Source organism: Neodiprion virginianus, chromosome 1, assembly GCF_021901495.1.
Source record: "Neodiprion virginianus isolate iyNeoVirg1 chromosome 1, iyNeoVirg1.1, whole genome shotgun sequence".
NCBI classification, from domain to species: domain Eukaryota; kingdom Metazoa; phylum Arthropoda; class Insecta; order Hymenoptera; family Diprionidae; genus Neodiprion; species Neodiprion virginianus.
In genome coordinates this window covers 36,185,018-36,206,584 of record NC_060877.1, presented here as the reverse complement: position 1 = coordinate 36,206,584, position 21,567 = coordinate 36,185,018, and the positions used below count along the sequence as shown (strand labels likewise).

Below are 21,567 nucleotides of genomic sequence, written 5' to 3'. Positions count from 1 at the left end.
TTATTAACGTCGTTATTCCTAGACGCAAAATGTTTACGCGTACCTCGTTTTTCATAATTCTAACAATATTCAAACAGTTTATTTAACGATACCTGTTTTACTCAATTTTTCTAGTTACCGTAACAAACGAAATCTTTCTCAGTGTAGAACGTTATTATTCAGAGTCCATTTTGCTTTCTTCTGTCAAGTTATTTTGAATTGCATTAAAGAATTTATTGATGCATAATTATCAGTTTAAGAAAAAAAAAAAAAAAAGTATCTGTCAGAAGTGGGATTCGAACCCACGCCCTCAGAGAGGACCAGAAGCCTCGATTACTCAGCATTGCTGAGAAGGTTGAACCTTGAGTCTGGCGCCTTAGACCGCTCGGCCATCCTGACATGTGAAACTAAGGATTGAAAGATTGTATTTGTACGATCGACTCTGAAGCTGATTCAGCTTTTAAGATTAATTTGATATTATCGTGAATGTATGGGAAAATCTACGAATCTTTTACTTTCTAAATATTAAAAATAAATCTATAAAAAAACTTCGATATTTATTGCAGATAAAATAAATTTCGGGAAATCTAAAAAAATGATCACTGGTTATTCGATATTTTAATGGTAATAAAATTTTTGTTTAATTTCAGGTGCTAACGTTCATCCAAACCAAATATCTCCCTCTTCGATTATCTGGTGAATATTTGAAATATAGAAGCGGCAAGGAATCGGGGTGAGAAAGCAATATTTTGTTGATATAATGTACACGTTCAATTTACTTCCCAACGGCCGGTTCGAGTATTTAATGCCAGAACTGAAAATACTGGAATTATTTTTCATTCCTCTACTCATACATTTTTAGGATTTCCAAAGAAGTATTAATAACAAACAACATACAGTTCGGTATGATTGATCAAATGCGCAAGCCAACATCTGGATTCGAAGATGTCATAGCAACTCATTTCCACTTAAAGAGAGATCAAATACTTTCCGTAAGTTTAGCGGCTCTCGAATAATTTATGCATCGGTTATTTGTATTGTTTACAGTCGATAATCAGTAATTACGAATTTTTAGGAACTCGAACAATATGAGTTCCTGCGAAACTCTGAAATATTCGACTCTCTGAAGAAGGAGTTTTACCGTCTTACCTGCAGCCAAGGAAACGTAGTTCCGTGATTTATAACATCAAACAATCTGCGGAACTACCATGCAGCTTTTCTTATCGATGAATAATCGCGCGCACAAGCTTGCTTGATAACGAAAAATCGGTACATTAAGAGAAAAACAAAAAATAATGTTAATCTAGACCTATCGAATGAAAAAATAAGCACATTGACATAAACTGGACATGAAACGCAGCTGGAAGAAAAAGAAAATGACCTTTGAATGAATTTGAGTTTTTCACAAATCTTAATTAGTTTAACTGAAACAGCCAAAGAATGATAATTTACTCCTTCGATCGACTTTCCCTGATATCCGAAACTTCGTGCCTAAGTTTATAATGCAAACTTCATATCTGTGATAAAAATAATAGTCGATAGTTTTGTACTTTCTTGAATATTGGTACTATTTTAGGTACTAAAATATTGTGATTACCGATGATTATAAGACTTTTTCAATTTTAACACGAAACTAGTACAATAGAAATTGCCCTCAAATAAGTCAATAATTACATACATATATTGACGTATGTGCCGTAGAATATAATGAATTTACAATATTTCTAGAAATGGGATAATTTTACCCTACTTCATCATTTGTACAGCACATCAAATTTTCCAGTACTGAATTTTAATTCCATTTATTTGAAGATTCCTAAATTGATAATTTATTTTATAGGTATATACATAATATACACATAGTGTAAGGTATTGTTATACATATATTTTGTACGCGCACGAATAATTGACTGAATCTAATTGTAAAGTTTAGAATTCCGGATTTACATGAGCACAATTATTATATATATAACCGTAATATAAATTTGACAAATCGCGATGTAAGAATAATTACATCGAGTATGTAAAAGTTTTGAAATACCAAGTAACTTATATGCATGTATTTTTCTTGATAATTAATGAATAATAAATGTTTCGGAAATATGTATTTCACAACCGTTTCGGCTTTATATTTCTGCATTTTAATAGAGCAAATAATCTTTTGAGAACACGGTTCGCTAATCACCGGATAATAAACTCAACGGTAATATGGTAATCACGAATCAAATTGTACATGTATATTCCACCATTTATTGATAGATAAACATTTATGAAAATTTATAAAACTTGAAAAAATTATTACTATAGTAATTATTATACATGTATCCACATATTATATTACTTGGATTCATGGAGATAGTTTGTTATAAGACTTACTTCGATTATACAATTAAAATTTAGAAAATATTTGTCTTTTCAACTTGTATTACTTATAGCTGCAAAGGAGTAGTTGCCAGGCTCTTTGATGAACCTTCATTAAGAATAAACGAAAAGTAGCGGAACTCGCTATTCCTGCGGTAGTGCGGAAACGGGTGAGGTCCTAAAATATTGATCCCAAGAAAGAAAACTAAAAATCGAAACTGATTAATTATACGAGATGAACTATCAATATCAAAATCAGCCGGCATATTATGAGTTTTTCATTTTCAACGCTACCTTCCGCACTAATGGTAGTACAATCAGAAAATATGGAGGGTCCTGTTTCCCAAGTATATTTCTTACACTTTTTGTACTACGTACTTGCTTACTGCATGCGACTTAAATCGTAAAACTTTAATAAATGAAAATAAGGTAACTTGGAAATAGTTTTATGATACGTGATATAGAGGTATAACAAGATGCTTATATTATACGTTAAAATAATAAAATATTTATGGAATGTATGATAACGGAATGTATATATCAGATAATTTGTTCGAGTATCGTGAAAGTATCTCTTCTTTTTCAATTACGTAAAGTTTCAAAAATTGTTGTTTTTACAACATTAGAGTAACCTAATAAAACTGAAACCCTATCACGTAATCAAGATTTGAAAGTAACTTTTAATTTTTGGACAATGGGTACTATAAATCAAATGATGGCGAAGTACCGATCCATATATCTGTATTATAAATTTGACGCGAATAAGGTAATTAAAAACAAAATTATTAATAATTAAAATAAACAAAAGTAAAGCATCTTTAGATCTCAAATAAAGTAACGGAGTATTCATTTCTTCTTTATCAAATAATTCGTTTTCGTGGCGTGCCTTTGATGCAGCACAGATATATCTCCTGAATCTTGTGACGAACTCTTTGTTGTGTCGAAATGGGCTGCCCGACGCGAATCTGCTATCTGTGCTTGTTTCGGTGCTTGTTTCGTTGATTCGAGGCGTCCTATGGATAAATAATCAATCGTCAATACCGCAATCAAACGATAAAAAATAAATAGAATCACTGAATCTACTGCTTTGAAGATATGTTCCCAACTGCTGATAACAAATTCAAAAGTATAGATGACTGTCTGTGTAATTTATAATCGCTTATAAATACCTTCATGACGGTAAATCAACTTCGCGACAACTCCGGATGCCAAGACCTTTGGTCTACGTTTCTTCGGTAGAGTTTCTTCGACCTGAAACACAATAGTTCATTCTATTACCGAACAGAGGAAATATCGTGTAAATACTTTGGAAAGTGTTAAGAAAACGATAAAAGCATTTCGTGATAAAGCCCTGTGTTAGCATGCATGTTAAAATCCACGAGACAAACGTATTTACGACGCAACTACCAACATAATTTGTCCGGTATTTCGAATTGCGAAAAAGGAAATACCCAGTAGTATTTATTTAGAGATTTCCAATATCGATAACATAATATTAAAGTTAGAATCTGCTTTACAGGCACCAAGCAGGTTTAAATTCTTCATAGAAAAATAGTCAAATTGACAATTGTAATTTTGAACATTACACATGTTTGTGCTTTTTTTTACCATTTTTACACAGGACGCTGGTTTATAGAAGATGTTTGGAAATGGTGACTTGGATATGCATTCTGTACCAATGATTGATGAAGGATCACTCTAGAACAGTTACACATACACATGGTTAAAAACAAAAAGTTAGTATCATTTTCTTTTTCGCGCAAATGAGACAAAAAAAAAACAAATTGGATTATAATATTGATGCACATTTCTACAAGGAAGTAATTGTAGCTTCCATTTATCTCAAATGTAAATTCTGCCACATATGTCCATTTTTTAGTAAATTCAGCAACAATATTGAACTTGAATTATTTGCAGGAAAAATATCTCTTGTTAGTTTGTTAATCAGGAAAATGGTCTTGGAAGAGTAAGACTGAAAAGGTGTGATAAAATAATCAAGTATAACTCAAAGCTTACCTCACATAGCGCAGTGTTAAAAATGTCACTGAACTCTTGTTTTCCTTTCTTTCTTTTTGCAGGACTGAGTTCGAATTTCAATCTTGCAGTCTCTCGTGTTGGTGACAATCGTGGAGACCTAGCAAGTATCGGCGAGCTAACCTTAGATCTTGATTTTGGAGTTATAGATCGTGGAGTCAGCATTCTTTCGTTGGTCTTGCTTTTCACATTTTTTATAAGATTCGGTTCGGTGCCTTTTATGTACATTGCCACCGGACTCTCAACTGAGTCATAATTTACTCTCATTATTCCTGGCGAGGACGGACTCTTCGAAGGAACTTTATATTTGGCCGGTGTTCGAAAATCGAAGAATTTTTTATTGTACGTAATTTTGGCACGCGCCGGTTGGTTGCTATTTGTTGGTGTAACGAAGTATCTTGTTTTCCTTACTTTCGGTGTGACTGATTCAGAAAAGCCAAGTTCTTTCCTACAATCGATTTCGACATTCTCATAAGTATTCCTTGAGCAGACAGATTTTTTTTCAAAATCGCAAGGAGTTGAATTTGTTATAACGATTTTTGGTATTATCTGTGGTTTATTGATATTGGTTACATCTGTGAGGCCGGGAGAACTAGCTGCGGGCTTCAATTTCAATGATAGATGTGCAGTAGATTTATTTCTCGATCGACCAGACAATGCCCTTTGTTTATTCTCACAGTTGATTCTCCGATTTTCAGGCGTTGTAATCTCCGATTGCGGTGTGCGCCCGTTAGTTTTAACTCTATGCGAATTTTGCCTTCTTGATGGCGATACGGGGCTTTTGATTTTTTTTGCCAATACAGAAGATGCTTGGGTGCCAGGTGAACGCCTGCCACCAGGTGACAGACGACGACTTTTCATTGGACTTTTGAGTCGGTCTCCAGGGTTAGGTGATCTTGGACTACCAGACAGATACAGATGAGTTTGCGTAATCAAATTCGATTTTCCAAGGTCAGGATCTGGTTTTGAAGTCGCCGACGATTTTGGACCTGGTATATTGTCACGATTTCTTATTGGCAGGATAATGGCTTCAACATATTCCAACTGCCTGGAATCTTCTGTACTTTCTTTGACTGATTCAGTCTCCTCTGAACATTCGAGTATACATTGCAATGATTTCTGAAAGTTCCGTATAGCCCTTATTTCATCAAAATAATCCACGCATGCTGAAAGTGTGCTTACAAATCCAGCATTGGAGACGGACTCCAACAAGGATTGATTTTCATGTGAAGCTGATACTTTACTCGTGCATTTAACATTCACAGAACTCTGCTGCTGTTCAAATACTTTACGAGCTTCCTCAAAGCATTTACTTCGTTTTTCGATTAGTCGAACTTCACAATTTTTATCAATTTTCTGACAATTTCCTTTTCCATTCACCTCCATATTGTTCTCATTAGGCCCATTATTTTCAACCACTGTTGTACCACTCTGAGCTTCAGACTCTTTCAAGGTTGGTTGTACATTTTCATTGTGGGAAAACTGCTTTACCCCATTTTCAATTTCTTCGAGAAATTGAATGCTTTCCTCAAGGGCAGCCATTTGCCTGTCACTCTTTCGTATGTAATCTTCCATGTTCAGAATTTCAGTGACATCTAAATCGGCCATCTGAACTCTCTGTTCTTGTTTAGTAGGCGAATTAGCACAACATAAATTTTCAAAGAGCTCAAAAGTTGCAGTACTGTTATTGACATCAGGAATGTAATTAGTGTCTGAAGTAGTTTTTGGTGTTCCAGGTGAAACGTTGGCACAATTTGGCATACTGCATGGTTTAATCACTCGTCTGGGCGTTTTGCGATAAACTTTCTTGCCCCCACCAAATTTGGTAAAATTATGCTTGGGCGATAGTGCTGCCACTGCATTTGTGGAGCTAACATTGCCGACAGTTTGATTTTTTAATCCTGATTGAGAAGATAAGATTTGAAATGATGTGCCAAAAGCAGACTCAGGCACAGACTCATCTTCAATTCTTTTGTACTGACAGATTTTCCTGAATTCTTCTGTCAGTCTGCTCAAACTGACATCCGAAGCATGAACATCTTCAAGCTTAGAATGCAACACAGATTCTTCGATTAGCGTAATCAAGTCTTCCGTAAATTTTGTTGGTGATTGATAGAATTGTTGAGATAATCTTCTGAATATTTTAGCTTTAGAAGTGTTTACCTCATGGTAGCCTGTCGAGTTTACTTTGGAATTGCATATTGCTGATAAATTTGATATGTCTGTAATCAGTTCACTGCCATAGGTATCTGCATTGACACCAACTTTTGTAGATGACTTGTGACAGCCTTCGACAGATTGCAGAGCACGCAAATTTGGTGTACGTATATCGGCAGTAATCAATTGTTCAGACTTACTGATCGTAGAAATGAACATGTGCTCTTTGACTGAATTATCGACAGTAGTATTCTTTTCTATGTTGTCATTCTTATCCTTAGACATGCTTTCTTCGTGTCTATTTAAAAGCGGTTTTACTAAATTGACATGAAAGTTCACCGTTTCGTCAGATATTATCCTTGGCTGTTGACGATTTTTGTGTTTGCCAATTTTATCTGAAGTATACAAGCCTTGTTCTTCAGCGTTAGTAAAATTCACATGATATTTCGATCTATTTCTGATGCGGTAACCTTCACTTTCTAAGGCATCTCTTTCATATTCACTGTCCATATGTGATGACGAGGCTGATAGATATGAATCTTTTTCACCAAACTCTCCATCAGAGGTAGGCTGTATTACAGTTACATTGTTCTCTGTGAATTCGTGAATTGCAATGTTCAATAAACTTTGATCATCTCCGGAGGCTTCAACATGTTCCCTATCATTCAACCGACCAGCCAAAATTTCAGAAAACCTTGTATCTGCTAGAGAATTGACTGTTCTGTGGTAAATACTATCTTCTGGTGTATTTCTGGATATAATAGAATTTGAATGAAATTTATCTCTGGTTGTCGAATTTTCTGACATGTTAGAATGACATTCGGGCTTGTTTTCAGCATTGATTTTCATCCTTGACAATGAGTCTGCTATATCGCTAAACTGACTATGATTTTGTGAACATACCAAATTTGCCATGCATGCACCTCGGTCATAAATGATTCCTAAGGAGTTGCTTAGGCTGCTGTCTGCAGAATCTGACTGTACGTTTGGTCCTGTATCTCGATAAGGTGCAACGAATTCCAACCTTTTGCCAGCATCGGTATCTGTCAAACCTTTCGCTGCACCACCTACAACAAATTAAACCAATTAAAATGTTGTCAAGGTGATCTCGGAGAAGGCCAGGCAATGCAGAAAATTCAATATGAGGCAAAGTTGTACCAAAGAAAGTTTATCCAACTTTTTTAACCGCGTTCCGGTATTTACATCAAAGTACCGTAACTGTCAGACTGGATAGACTGAATGGCAGGCTCGTTAGTCTTCATTTCATAAAATTTTGTTCTGTACTCAGAAGACGACAAAATACTCCGTCAGCGTTCTCAATTCTTACATTAGAAACATATCCCAGCAACCGACATTGACGCCCCATCATAATCGAGCGTGAAAGTCATAATATAAACTAAACAAGCGGCAAGATTCAATACTCACGAGAACCAGAAGGATTTCTATCGCTCGGTCTTTGGAAACTCATATTACATGCTGTAGAAGGTACTTTTGGTCAACAAAAATATTCGAGGAAAATCACAAGGCGTCTTGAACCGACCGTGAAATAGGTAACGGAAAACCTCGACCAAAACCTGTGAGCATTCGAAAGATTTAAACTTATCATTGTTGCCAACTAAATCTATCCTAATCGTGTACTTTCTGCTTCTGCTTATAGCTTATTGTGGTGGTCACGGACGTTCGCGCAATTCATTGGTCCATACGGTCTATATGGATCACGAAGGGAATTCAGTTTGTATAATTAGTTGTTGATGAGCAGGAGCAAAAATCCCTAATTTCCCTAATGTTAGGCGCTTTCCTTTTACATCAATTTTCTGACACAAAGCGGCACTTAAGTTTTGAGTTAGAAAATTGACGTAAAAGGAAAGTGCCTGTTAATGGCGGGTAAAAGCAAGCCGCAGGGCTAGATGGCAGACTATAATTATATTGCATCTCTATCTCACTAGTGTTTTATTTATTCTTCTCGTCGAGATTTGATGAAACCATGAGGATTGCTTAAGCAGACTGAACAATTATCTACTTTGTGTCAGGCGTTCGTATATACTTCATTGCTTTGGCTAGATTATCACGCGCAGCAAAATGTTGCTGCAATATTTTGCTGAATTTTTGATCAATAGGAATGCATGGCAATGAAGCAAGCAAAATTAGTGAGAATGCGCCAAAAGTTTCGTATGACAATGGATGCTTTCCATTTAGAGCACAATATGACGCATGTAAACATTTCTGGTCTATTCCTTTGCCCGGATTGGCCGGTTACAATAGAAATTTGTACACTGTGTTACTCTGTGCTCTAAGGGCGTGTTCGAAAATTGACTGAAAGTACTGTCAGCACTGAAAATCTACAGTATACGTCACTTGGACTATACCATTTTCAGTACTGACAGTACTTTCAGTCAATTTCCGAACACGCCCTAAATAGAAAGCACCCGGCATCCCGGTGTGGTTCTGATTCCTGACCTGTCACAATGATTAACCTCAAAATATATACGTGCTTCTATTTATTTCGTGAACGTCAGGACACTAAAGGCGCAACTCGTTAATGCTTAACCTCAAAAAATTGAGCAAAATTGGTCAAAACTAGTTAATGCGGTAATGAAAGTTTGATATTTTTTGGGCGAACGCGCGTAGAACATTTTTGCCCGTGTTATAGTGAGAAAAACTGGAACACGCGTGTCTTGACCTGTATAATCTAGGGACCTTGCAATGAAGCAGGGAAGCGCTAATATACGCGCTATAACTAGGCTCCCCACAAACTTCCCACAAAACGGACTCTAGCGCTGCCTGGTGCGCGCTGAACGCGAATTATCTATTTTCTTGGCATTTCCATTGCCCAAGAACTAGGCAGCAAAATACTGCGGCAGCGTTTTGCTGTCCATGAAAATCCAGACATTCGCATGCTTGCTTGGTTACGTTATACGCATTTTAAATGTTCTGAAACCTGATTCTACGAGAATTATGTGTCAGTTTTTTAAGTCACCAATAAAAATGAATATCCATAGTGAACGAAGAATGAAAGGTTTGAATATATTAACATCATGTGTTGGCACCCCATTAGAACGGTGTCCTCAATAGCGATGTTGTGTCGGCCCTGGGGGTACCAAACAAAACATGGACGCCGAAAAGGTAAATACGTCGGAACCTCTTGAAAGTGAGGAAAACATTGTAACCGTCGTAGAAATATGTCGAGTATGTTTGCTCGAGGGATCAGAAATGAAAGACCTATTTGTTGAAACTGACGTTGCCTCGTTATCTGCCAAAGCAATGAGCTTCACCGCCGCTAAGGTTAGACACGTAATTTTCAGGTTAAGGTGTACTATAATTTTACGATAAGAGTTTCTGTATTCTGTCATTCATATCACATATATTTAAATTCACTTCTAGATCCAAAGCATAATCGCATCCTTCGTAGTCTCACGAACTTTGCGAACGCACGGACCATTCAAAACCAATCCACTTGCATACGAACTATCGAAAGTTTACATCGTAAAAATTTGAGCATAGATTGTTATTTCCAACGTCAAACGACTCTACACTTACTGTTCACACCTTCCTTTTTACTAAAATACCCTGTGTGATGTGCTACATTTCATAATCACACCTAAAAGTGTAAAAAATGACATTGAAAACAGGTGTCTTCATCTTCATTTTTATCAATTATTTCTCAGTTGTTGACATCTGAGATTATACAGATTATCATTTTCTCCTGAATTTAATTCTATTTTCTGGTACATATTATTTACTTGAAAAGTCAATAGTTAAGCACGTGTTAGTTAGGCATCTGTAAGTTGTACATATTTTGTGAATTCAATGTCAGAAAATACTGTAATCTTTTCGTTATTTATTAAAATTGTACCAAGCGAGAAACATTTAAAACGTTGTCTTAGAACCAGTAATAACATTTAGGGCACTGGTTGAGGGATGCAATAAGTAAATCAATTCTCACTAGATATCTACAATGCTGTAATTAACACAATCATAAAACAGATCGTTAATGGTAGATAATGAATATTTGAATTATAGCTTACCTGTGAGATATAATTTTGCAATATCTGTTTTGTCCACTTCCTAGATGTTACCAGGAGATGGCTTACCTACACATGTGTGTGCTTCTTGCGCTGAAAAATTAGAAATGGCCTATGAATTCAAGCTGCAAGTGGAGCAAGCGGATGGTGTTCTGCGAGAAAGATATGTGTCTTTAAATCTCAAGGAAGAATTATTCTTCAACGAGGTTGAGGTACACTTGGAAACTGATCAAAATAGTCAAAAGAAAGAGGAACAGTCAATAGAAGATGAGATTCAACTCAGCACAGAATCCAAACACGATGACTCGGAAGATGCGGAAGTGGCGCCTTCACTCTTGAAAGATCATTTGGCACTTTTGCAGGTCGAAAAACTCGCAGAGGAAGAAAGAGCGCATTTAGAAATGATGGAGACTAGCGAACGTCTACAAGAATCAATTAGGGACCAAATGGTTATGGATCCCGGTATCATGGTCATTCAAGAACATGGCTATGTAACACAACGCAAATCAGAATTGAAGGAAGAATTGACGACAACTGAAGTTCCCGACAGCTCAGGGAAGAACAGGAATCCACAGAATGAGAAAAGTGAAGTACATGCGGATGAAGAAAGGAAAGGAGGTAATTTTGACCAAAGATTGATAGACATTAAAGCAGAAGCGTCACCATGTGAGGATTTGTTGCACATGGAAACGAGGAAAAGTAAACGGAAATCTGCTCGGAGAGCCCCTGTCCTTGACCATGACTCGGATGAAGATAATTACTTTGAAAATCTCAACTTGAGCTCTCGCTTGAAACAGAGTCAGTTAACCAAGGCCGAGAAGGTTTATTACATGTGTTATATCTGTGATAAACACTTTTTGTCGAAGGGCGTTTTGAAGGAACATATGCACTCGCATGAGGAAGTTAGGAAAGTTATGTCGCTGGTAAAGGTGCCTGAAAAAACCCAAAAAGTAACGTTGCAGACGAAGCATTCTCCATCCGGCAAGCAACCAAACAAATGTCCGTACTGCGGTAAGGAATATCTATACGTAATATCATACAATAAACACCTTAAGCAGCACGAGAATGAAAAAGAAGATGGAAAAGAGGATCCGATGCCGCTAGAAGTGTCATTTCACGAGGATGAGAATACCTTGGACTTTGACAATTACGATAACAGTAATGATTCAGATCCCGATTACAACGAAGACAGCGATGATCATAATTGCGAAAAGTGTGAAGAAAGATTTAACGGCAAAAAGGCACTTGAAAAACACATGATCAAACACGAAATGCTTAAATGCAGCGTGTGTAATGAGGAATTTGAAGAATTGGAAGTTTTTAAAAATCATAGATCTCAACACGTCATTGAGGGAGTATTAACAGAAGATGATCTGAAGGCTGAAATCAAACAGGTCGATGAATTGGAGGAAAGTATACACGCAGATGAAGGAACTTATGTGCGTAGAAAAACTCGACATTCCAAAATAAAAGGCTTGCGTTGCCCTAAGTGTCCGATGGTGTATTCGCACAAAAAGTCTCTATCAAGGCATCTTGAAACTCACACAGGCACTAAATACGTATGTAAATCCTGCAACCAACAATTCACTAGAAAAGATCATTTGAGGCGACACATGGAGCAACACGGTAGAATGAAATCTTTCAAATGTACTCAATGCAACAAAACGTTTGGAAATGAATTGACCCTGCGAAATCACCTTGTAGCAACGAATCACAAAACTGTTATTCGCGGGGAAGAATACGATCCCAATAAACGAATAAAACGTATTGCAGCCAAAGAGGCGCAGAAGATCATTGACAGAATTAAAACTGAAAATAACACTGATGATAATGAAATCAGTGATGATGGAGAGGAGCCACAAAAGAAGACACCCGAAAAAAAGGAATACCAATGTGCGACTTGTAGCAGAAAATGCGCTTCCAAACAATCACTGACCAAACACATGGAGCTGCACATTAAGGATGAAAAGGTGGGCAAGGTAAATGATCGCGTGTCCGATGACGACTCGGACTTTGACGGTGGTTTGGATTGGCCTATGGACACTCACGAATGTTTGACCTGTAAGAAAAGATACAGTACGAAAAAATCGTTGTTGCGACATCAATTGCTGCATGAGGAACCCAACTTTGAGTGCGACATATGCAACGTTAAATTTTACCGCAAAGATAAATTAAAAGCACACTACGACAAATGTTCGGAAAAGAATCCAGACCAAGTACGAAAGTGCAACATTTGCGGGGATAGCTTTGAAAACAACGACATGCTGAAGGAGCACAGGACTAAGCACGTTATGGAAGGCATTTTGACAGAGGAAGATTTAAGAGATATTGAGCCACAGGTGGAAGAAAGAAAACCTGGAGAAAAAATAACTAGGAAAAGAAGAACTGACATCGTTGGACTCGAGTGCACAGAGTGTAATAAGCGATATACGTCTAGGAAAGGTTTGCTCCGTCACATACAGGTCCACGAAGGTAAAAAATACCTTTGCGATATTTGTCCAAAGAAATTTTATAGGCGAGAGCATCTCAAGATACACGTTGCTAAGCACAATATGATTAAACCATACAAATGTGATCGTTGCACCAAGCGTTTTGCCAAAGAAGAACAGCTGATAAATCATTTGTCTAAACATGACAGGAACTTCAAGAAAAACAAAGAAACAGACAGCTCGAAAAGATTCCTGTGCGAAATCTGTTCAAAGAGCTTCACTCAGTCAACGACTTTAATCGCTCACCTTAGGGCGCACAATGGCATCAAGCCTTACGTTTGCGAAGTTTGTTCCCGACCCTTCACAACAAACGCTTATCTCAAGATGCACATGAGAACTCATACGCAAGAGAGACCTTACATTTGCCAGTACTGTTCACGGGCTTTTGCCAGAGCCGACACATTGGCGAATCACCTTACCTCTCATACAGGGGAAGCAAAATATCACTGTAAATATTGTCCGAAGAATTTCAGACGGTTGAAATCACTCAAAGAGCACGTATTCATCCACACCGGCCAAAGACCGTACGCTTGTCCGACATGTGATCGAAGGTTTAACAACAATGGAAGTCGATATGCGCACAGCAAGAGGTGCAAGCAAAACTTATTGCAAAATCAAAACAGAGCACAAAACTCCACCAACCAGGGAAGAATTCAAACCAGCAATCAGGCGCAAACTATGAAACTTCAGAATGTGAAAACTATTACTATTACCAGACAAGCCGAGACCATTACGGCACAGCAAGTCATGCAGCATCAAGAAATTTTGATGCCCTTAATTTTACCTTTGACCGTTACATTGGCCGATGTTGAAGAGGAAGTTATCCTGCCCGAAGCTACAAAAATTTTTACAACCACGTAATCGTCAAGTTTGTTTTAGTACGACTATTTAAATTGTGAACGTTATTATTGGATTTTTTTTCTCTTTTTGCACAGACGAACTGGTGGAATTTGAAAAATTATCCTTAGGAATGTGATACATTTTCTGTGAAAATGGAGATCTCCAATTTTAACTGATATTTTTTTATTAACTTGATGCAGGTACTCAAGACGAATACGAAAATTTTTCGACTTCTGCCAATGACAAAAACAAATTGATGGTCATTCTTAATTTTACAACTGTTACGAAAAGATTGATTTTCATGATACTCTTTCAATTTTTGAATAAACTCGTTCATTGGTAAAATGATTTTAAAACGCAAAGACTGCAATGCATGATGGGACAATAAATTAAAATCAGTAATCTATAACATTTGCAGTTTACTTTGCAAACGTGAAGCCATAGAATTTGGATTTGATTTGAGAGAACAGTAAATAAGTTTCAAAGCAATTTATATCCTTAAAGAAAGTGCGTGTCGCGTTTAAGTAAAAAAATAAAATAAAAATCGGCTATAAAGATGACGATACATATTAAGTTTATTATTAATTTAATTATACAAGACCTACAAGATCACGGATTGATTTAATCTAAAATTTTGCTAAATATTCATTTTCTGTTAAGATATAACGTGTACATTTAATGCAACAGTTTTATTCGTTTTATTGTTGAAAGTGAAAAAAAAAAAATGTTTACACCTAATTTAGGTAGTAATTTTTAAATATCTTGTAACATAGACTATAACTATAAGAACACTGAATCGTTATTCGAATAATAATTACGGTTTCCATTTACACCTTCGATTCGAAGATACAGCAATTTTGACCATGCATAATGTACCAAATACGTTTTTATTTATTACATTTGTGAGTTGAAGAGATTTCGTTTGGAAATGTGGTACTTGTATGTATAAATCCCATTGCAGTTGTCAAGTTAGAACGTATTTGGTGTGCAAAAAAATTTTTCGTTGATAACTTTGTAATCCTTCGATTTGGAGGTCAGATAAAGATTCGTACTTCGGAGAACTTATAATAGATCCACAACAAGATGGTGTTGATTTTTAGCTTGGATCCTTATTCTATCTGCGTTATCGTTGACTTGCAGAATCATTTTTCTCGGTCTTTACTTCACGATACATGCATTCGGCAATCCAACGGGCAATCTCATTAATTATTCTGACATATTGTATAAGGATTGCTGGCATATTATTGAAGCAGTTTATTATATCCTTTGCGTTCAAGCTACGCTTTCTTTAAATTAGTGTACACGATCGTACAGTATAGACACACTAGATATTTAATAATCATGATTTCATTCTGATTTGTACATAACCATGGTAAAGTATAACGAATAAAAGAAATTTATTATATTAAAAAAGGTTTATCCGACTATTCGTAGTATATGATGATTGAAAATCGATACGAGAAATCGTTAAATGTATTACGAGATCGTCCCAATACTTAATCGGCCGGCCGAGAGAATTTTTATAGTCGTCGCAATACGTCTCATCTCGGGGGCGGTCTGCGACTGCATCGGTTTCATCGAGAATAATTCGTCCAGATATTTTTTGATCTTCACGTGATTCTTCTCATAATTAACAGTAAGTATCATCCATGCTTGTTCAAACTGGTCTGCGGTGACCGGAAGATGTTTGACCATGGCGGCGGCTTCCTCGGTTAAGCGGGATAAGAGGTAATGCATTTTCAATGCGTTCGAGAAATCCGTGCGCGACAAAAAAATTGACTGGAATTGAAATTGGAATCTATTCCAATCTTCGAATTTTCCGGAAAATCTCGGTAAATCGATGGCCGGAAGGATCGATTGTGTGCTCATGGCGGGTTCCACGGTGAATGACGCGGTTTCGGGAGCAGACTTTTTTATCATCAACTCATCCAGATGATCCTCGAATTTTCCCAGCGCTGTCAAGTACTTGTGCTCGGCTAGTGCAAATTTGTCTTCTTCAGAAAAAATGAGGATTCGTGCTCGTAAAATGGTGCGCAAAGCAATTTTACATGATTTTCTTCGTAGGAGCGTCACGGCTCTGTTAAAACAGTCACCCTTGTTTTGCAGCTGTTGAAATTCGTCTCGTCCAAACTGACAAATCCATAGTCACAAACTTGACAAATTCTATTTTTCAAATGATACTCTTTTTTAAGAAGCGCTTCCATATCCATCCGCTCCGTCGTGAACGAATTACGAGGCGCGAACAATTGACCAGCGAAGTATCGTACGCAACAAATCTCATTTTCTACTCTCTAATTGTAAGATGTTCGTGTATTCTGGTGAATAAACTACACGAAAAAAGTAAAATGTTGCGACTTTTTACACGTTATTGAGTTCGTTAATTCAAAACTTTTTCAACCGCACTATAGCCTTTATTGTACACTTATTTGTTCCAGTGCACTGTCACTTGTCTCTGACAATGAGCTCATTTACCAGTTTTTCAAAAATTGAATATTCAAAGACATTTTAATAGTCACTATGATTATCAAAGTTTTATATCGGATCTTGATTCAGATCACGTTATACATTATAGTGATTTGAATCCACTGCAGCGAGTGCCAATATGGTCCACAGATATTCTATAACATGTTTTTAAAAGAAATACAGTTGTTTTTAGTTGAACAAGTGATTCTCAAGTGTGATTCGAGGATCGTAATGAGAGATAATAATGGCACATCCAATGACGTTAAATTCAAGGCGGGTCGAAGCAAAGTCAAAGTATCGGACTTCGAGAGGATTCTCGCGCGAGATAATAACACACTCTTTACAAGCCTGTGTATACACCATGGAATCTCTGTTAGGCTGTGGCATACACCCAAAACCTGTCCGAAATATTATACATACTCAATCTCGAACAATAATAGGAGCGCAGAACGGAGAACGCAAATAAAACAATGATTTATCTTATACATTCCCTGGTGAACAAAATTTCTACGATTTTATACGAATTTTTATAGAGATTGTAGCGTTTAGAAGATTGGAAAAATATTTAATACATCTGGTCACAAGACAGGTAATTTAACGAACCACAGGGAGCGGGCGTCAGTCTATTTTTTATTATTTTTTAAAGGCTGTAAAAATACAACGTATGTCTATGTTATACACGAATACTTTCAAACCCTTATTCATCAATTAAAAATAATCTAAGCAATTTTTACTTGTATTATCGGCCGAACTCGGATTCTTGTAAAATGAGGAAATTGACAAAACTTGCCACAATCATCGTACACGTTAGGTTTATTTTTTGTACCACTAGCCTCGCTAGTACTCATTTTGCACCGAAGTGTCATTGGTTGCCAGGATGCCCATAATCGATTATCTTGCGATGTGATTGGTAGAAAATACACCCTCCACTGTCTTTGGTGTATATCAGAGTGCATACGGAACACTGGCGCCATCTTATTTTAGGCAGCTGTTTGTTTACATGGAGTTGCGTGTAGTGCGGTCTCCATAAGGTCCGTGGTCTCCATGAAAAAAAGTAAAAACAGGTTGAGTTTCGATGTGCTGTCTGAGAATGTGTGTGTATCAAAACTCTTTGTCAAGTATGATAGTCGTTAGTGATTCAAGAAATTGATCACTTACAATATTTGAGGATAGGCAGTTGCCCGAAAACTGGGGAATAAGTATTAGATGTTTCCTTGAATCAATAACAGCAGTTAAAATGCCTGAACGATTGTCTGTCAAGATGTGATGTAACCCCCGAAATTATATACAATTACGGAACATCAGCGGCTGTGTTTAGTAAGGTTAAGGTGATTCGGTAATAAACAAAACAAATAATCAAGAGTATAAATTAGTGAATAAAGCAGGTGTGATAATCATGACAGAAAAGACTCGGAACAATATAACAAGATTTCATCCTAGTCATGGTGAGAATATAATACTCTACGACGACAACACCGTTGCCTATCGAAAAGCTAGTTTTGCCAACGCCCTGACGTTCAGCGAGAAGCCACTATTACCTCGGGAAATATTTTTACTCGAAATCGAAAAGGACGAAAGAGGATGGAGCGGGCATATGAGGCTGGGTCTGACACAGATGGATCCCACCGCCATGGACAGAGGTGGTTTACCGCAGTACGCTCTACCTGATCTAGCTAATATGGGGGCAAGCTGGATATTCGCCATTACCAAAAGCCATAACAATATTCGGGACAATCTTAATCCCAGCGGTAAGTATTGTAGAAACATTTAGAGCAATGAATTTCTTGTTGATTGTCGAAAAATACTGTCTATTCGGAAGGATCAATCTCACTTTACAGTTCAACAGATCACTTCACGTCTGTTATTCGTTGAGATTATATTTAAAAAAAATCTATTTCACCAGTCCCTTTTTTAAGTGGTATTAAGAATTTGAAACAGGCAGCATGAATTTTAACTAAGTTCACTAGGAGTCTTATCGAGGACCTATGAAATAAACAGCTGTTGTTCCTTAATTTCTATAATTTGCTATTATTTTTTTTATTACAGAAAGAAAGTCTTCACCTGAACAAAAGTTAATCACGGATGGTGTGAACGTGCAGACATCGCGAGGAATTATTCCATTCATTGCTCTAAGACCGTCGGCTATTGATTCGTCTCAAAACATACTTCCAACAGACACTGGAAGTCGAATAGGAATTATGTACGTGCCACAAATTGGGTCAGATAAAGCAGAGATGCATTTTATAATCAACGGAGAGGATCAAGGCGCATGTGGCAAAGATATTCCGTATAAAATGGGACCCCTACATGCTGTCGTCGATGTTTACGGGACCACAAAGCAAGTTAGAATAGTCCAACTTTATGGAGGTAAATAAAATACTGATCAATCGTTTTGTTTATGCAAAGCTTGTGAAATGAGTGCACGTCGGTATATTTAGTATTTTCTTATCAATTGTCTGTTTTGTCTCTTTCAGTGTCGACATTACAGAGTGCCTGCCGAGACGCAATCATGCAGTATACAAAAAGAACAGCTGTCGACTCATTGCCATTGCCAAGAATGTTGAAGGACTACCTTTTGTACCAATCGCAATAAGATACATAGTGCAAAATTGTAGGCCCAAAGAATTTACGCTAAATCATTTGCGCTTATCAAATCCACACATCATAAAAATTAATAGATTCTTTATTTTCTATTCTTTCAATGGGCCATTTCCAATCTGGCTAACGTGACAATTACCAATTATGTTCAATTGTTTGTATTTAATTAATTCTAGGGCGCATCGTAAACAGGTTGTTTTCGTACATTTCGGAAATAAGAGGTAACAATTTTTCCGTTGAAAAAGGAAAGATAGAAACGAAGAAAATGCTTATCAATTCTAAATTAGTGTTCATTCATGCTTTAATTTTTCGAACATGCACTCAAAGTCGGGAGTTGAATGCATTGATGAACGTTGCTGTTTGGTCAAATTTACTGTCATATTTTTTTTTTGTATGTTTTGAAAGGACTGTCGTATGGTGCGCATTTTAATCTCCTGTAACACGATCATGACTCAAGTTTCATACAAGGTTTCCGAACAGAGTATTTATTATCTTAATATATGAAGAAAAGAGAGAGAGAAAAAGAGAATTGAAAAAACATAAATAAATTAAATGAGTGTCTGTGATTCCTGAGAAAAGAATAACAATTTGTAAAACTATTAAGTGCTTAGTAAATATGAAGAAGAAAAAACAAATTCGTAATTAACCACGCCGAATGTTGAGTGCGATTTTTTACATTACGGTATATGAATTATTGCATAAACTTTCCACGTTTTGAAATATTAATGATTATTGAGTTACTGAAGAAAAAAAATACCGACTTTTCTGATGTTTTGCGAATAATTCGGTTTGTGTATATAGGGTAATAAAAATATTGTTTAGTTAAAGGGAAAGAATCCTGTGTATAAAAAAAAACTAAGAAATACGTTATCAACTCGAACACGTTACACAAGTAAACGTACAGAAAATCCATGAAACTTGAACGGTGCCGTAATCGTTGAGTAAAATAGTAAAAGCGTTACGTGACTGATTCGGGTTGGAAAAAGTTCCATACCGTACGTATCATATTCAATTTAGGGATTGAAATACGCAATTAATCGCGATAATTATGACGTTATTGTTTATACGTATAATATGAACCAAAAAAATAAATAAGAACGAAAATCTAAACAAACGTTTTAAAATTGGTAGCTTAATAAATTTGTTTATAAGCAACGAAAAATAAATATCATCTTAAACAAATAGGGTCAAAGGTTCAGAGAACATGCAAAAACAGTGAAAATATATTAACTGTTACAAGCGATAATTTGTGAACGACATTTTCTCCAATAAATACGCAATTGATATGAAAAATGAGAGAAAAGATAGTTTCGAATCTATATATTTTTTTTGCACAAATAGGAAGAAAACAAGAAAAATCATTCTTTTCAAAACGTGCCTGTTGGTAACCGACCAGCATTCTGCCGCACTTGGCATCACGGAAACAGTGGATGTTTGTAATCTGTTCAATTTTGTCTACTGATCTACATCAAGGTGTTCTGTTATCATTCACTGCATTTTTGATGCTTAATTTTACGTGCCAAAAGTACAGCAGATAATTGCTCGGTTACCGACATTCGTTTAACCGACCGTTCGCTTCGAAACTTAGTTCCAAAAACGTATTTCGTGTCAGAGAGCGCTACGAAAACGGGGACACGAAAAACGCGAGCGTGGGTTCCTTCAGGCTTCTCTCGGTACTCGCACGTGTGGATGGAAAAAGGGAATATACACACACCTTTGCCGGAAGCGATCAATACATCAGGTTTTTAGTTTGTGTAAGAAATGATAAATTATTTTGGCGAACCTAGGCCCGACGCACGCACAGAGAAAATAGTCACGGAACAAAAGAGTTGTGACATTTTCTTGAATTGCGCGAGACTGAAATTACATGCGTATACCACGTAAGGAAGACGGGAAAAGATCGATTCCGTCGTCACACTCGATCACACACTTATTAATTGAATCCTGTGAATAATCAAACCTCTCATTGTAACGAGGGAACATTGATCCTGTTTAAGTCGATCAATGTATTTTCGCATTACGGTTCTCCATCACGCTCTGCGATAGCTGGATAAAATTTAGGGTATAACTGCTATAATCTCAATATCACAGATCGCAGTTCCGGAAGTAGATTGTAAAAAATATTACGAATACAGCGATACCCGACATTGCGATAGAGCTAAAAAATAGTTACTCAATAATTCCCACGCTTCAGGGAAATAGCGTACAGCAACGTTAGATGCGGGGTTAACTATTTTCAGGACAACATGCAACGAACAAAAAGCACAAGCATATCCACCTTGGTCGTAATTTGGGGTAGATCATGGTCCGGGTACGTCGGAAGCTCCTGAGCGTAGGTGGGTAGGTAGACGTACATATTGCATGTACGTAGGTCGATTCGCCGTGAGCGTTGGAATATACGGGGCAGCGCGTGACGCGGCACGGCACTGCTCGGCGAATCGTAGCTTCATTGATTGCGACGTCGTACGCCGGGGCCGTTGGGCGAGTTATTCGGTGCGAGAGGGGGCGCCGAAGGGGGGGGGGGGGGGGGGGGCGCTCGCGTATGCAGAGTCGAAACCCTCCCTCCGCGCTCATTCAGACCGCCCGGCAGAGAAAGAGATCCGTGGCGGAGTGCTGGAGTGACA

General features: G+C 37.1%; 4 protein-coding genes and 1 non-coding gene across 10 annotated transcripts in view; 3 read left to right on the top strand and 2 right to left on the bottom strand.

The window, feature by feature from the left end:
• Positions 1 to 2,530, top strand: part of LOC124296798 (uncharacterized) — a 34,393-nt gene extending 31,863 nt beyond the window's left edge. For all 3 annotated transcript variants that reach the window (XM_046747157.1, XM_046747158.1, XM_046747156.1), the window contains 3 exons: positions 630 to 712; positions 842 to 971; positions 1,055 to 2,530. In XM_046747157.1, coding sequence (XP_046603113.1) covers positions 630 to 712; positions 842 to 971; positions 1,055 to 1,156 — 315 coding nt within the window. In that variant the 3' untranslated portion in view covers positions 1,157 to 2,530. The remainder of the gene's footprint in view (positions 1 to 629; positions 713 to 841; positions 972 to 1,054) is intronic.
• Trnal-caa (transfer RNA leucine (anticodon CAA)) lies at positions 261 to 378 on the bottom strand. The gene is made up of 2 exons: positions 341 to 378; positions 261 to 305 (listed from the first exon to the last, which is right to left on the bottom strand). It is a non-coding gene; the product is annotated as a tRNA-Leu (tRNA).
• Positions 2,210 to 8,134, bottom strand: LOC124296797 (uncharacterized). 4 transcript variants are annotated; one of them, XM_046747155.1, is made up of 6 exons: positions 7,690 to 7,791; positions 7,435 to 7,598; positions 4,357 to 7,124; positions 3,949 to 4,038; positions 3,510 to 3,591; positions 2,210 to 3,353 (listed from the first exon to the last, which is right to left on the bottom strand). In XM_046747155.1, exons 2-6 carry the CDS (start codon positions 7,448 to 7,450, stop codon positions 3,187 to 3,189), a joined length of 3,123 nt encoding a protein of 1,040 aa, XP_046603111.1. In that variant the 5' UTR covers positions 7,451 to 7,598; positions 7,690 to 7,791; the 3' UTR covers positions 2,210 to 3,186. The 4 variants fall into 4 exon arrangements, with proteins under 4 accessions (XP_046603111.1, XP_046603108.1, XP_046603110.1 ...); XM_046747152.1 differs by lacking the exon at positions 7,690 to 7,791 and adding an exon at positions 7,957 to 8,134 and having other exon boundaries at positions 4,357 to 7,598; XM_046747154.1 differs by having other exon boundaries at positions 4,357 to 7,598.
• Positions 8,135 to 9,425: 1,291 nt separating this feature from the next.
• Positions 9,426 to 14,668, top strand: LOC124299074 (zinc finger protein 808-like). Its single transcript, XM_046751987.1, has 2 exons — positions 9,426 to 9,813; positions 10,601 to 14,668. The coding sequence occupies exons 1-2, from the start codon at positions 9,640 to 9,642 to the stop codon at positions 13,901 to 13,903; spliced, it is 3,477 nt and encodes a 1,158-aa protein (XP_046607943.1). The 5' UTR covers positions 9,426 to 9,639; the 3' UTR covers positions 13,904 to 14,668.
• Positions 14,669 to 17,395: 2,727 nt separating this feature from the next.
• LOC124299080 (neuralized-like protein 2) lies at positions 17,396 to 19,862 on the top strand. The gene is made up of 3 exons (XM_046752000.1): positions 17,396 to 18,093; positions 18,392 to 18,712; positions 18,820 to 19,862. Exons 1-3 carry the CDS (start codon positions 17,742 to 17,744, stop codon positions 18,936 to 18,938), a joined length of 792 nt encoding a protein of 263 aa, XP_046607956.1. The 5' UTR covers positions 17,396 to 17,741; the 3' UTR covers positions 18,939 to 19,862.
• Positions 19,863 to 21,567: the final 1,705 nt, after the last annotated feature.

What these genes read in the sequence shown, in the direction of transcription:
- LOC124299080 (XM_046752000.1), top strand. Translation starts at nt 17,742, where the DNA reads ATGACAGAAAAGACTCGGAACAATATAACAAGATTTCATCCTAGTCAT. An exon ending in GGACAATCTTAATCCCAGCG is followed by an intron (nt 18,094 to 18,391) that starts GTAAGTATTGTA and finishes TTTTTATTACAG; the next exon opens with AAAGAAAGTCTTCACCTGAA. An exon ending in AATAGTCCAACTTTATGGAG is followed by an intron (nt 18,713 to 18,819) that starts GTAAATAAAATA and finishes TGTCTCTTTCAG; the next exon opens with TGTCGACATTACAGAGTGCC.
- LOC124296797 (XM_046747152.1), bottom strand. Translation starts at nt 7,999, where the DNA reads ATGAGTTTCCAAAGACCGAGCGATAGAAATCCTTCTGGTTCTC. An exon ending in CAGCGTCCTGTGTAAAAATG is followed by an intron (nt 3,592 to 3,948) that starts GTAAAAAAAAGC and finishes ATTGTGTTTCAG; the next exon opens with GTCGAAGAAACTCTACCGAA. An exon ending in GTTGATTTACCGTCATGAAG is followed by an intron (nt 3,354 to 3,509) that starts GTATTTATAAGC and finishes ATTTATCCATAG; the next exon opens with GACGCCTCGAATCAACGAAA.
- LOC124299074 (XM_046751987.1), top strand. Translation starts at nt 9,640, where the DNA reads ATGGACGCCGAAAAGGTAAATACGTCGGAACCTCTTGAAAGTGAGGAA. An exon ending in TGAGCTTCACCGCCGCTAAG is followed by an intron (nt 9,814 to 10,600) that starts GTTAGACACGTA and finishes TCCACTTCCTAG; the next exon opens with ATGTTACCAGGAGATGGCTT.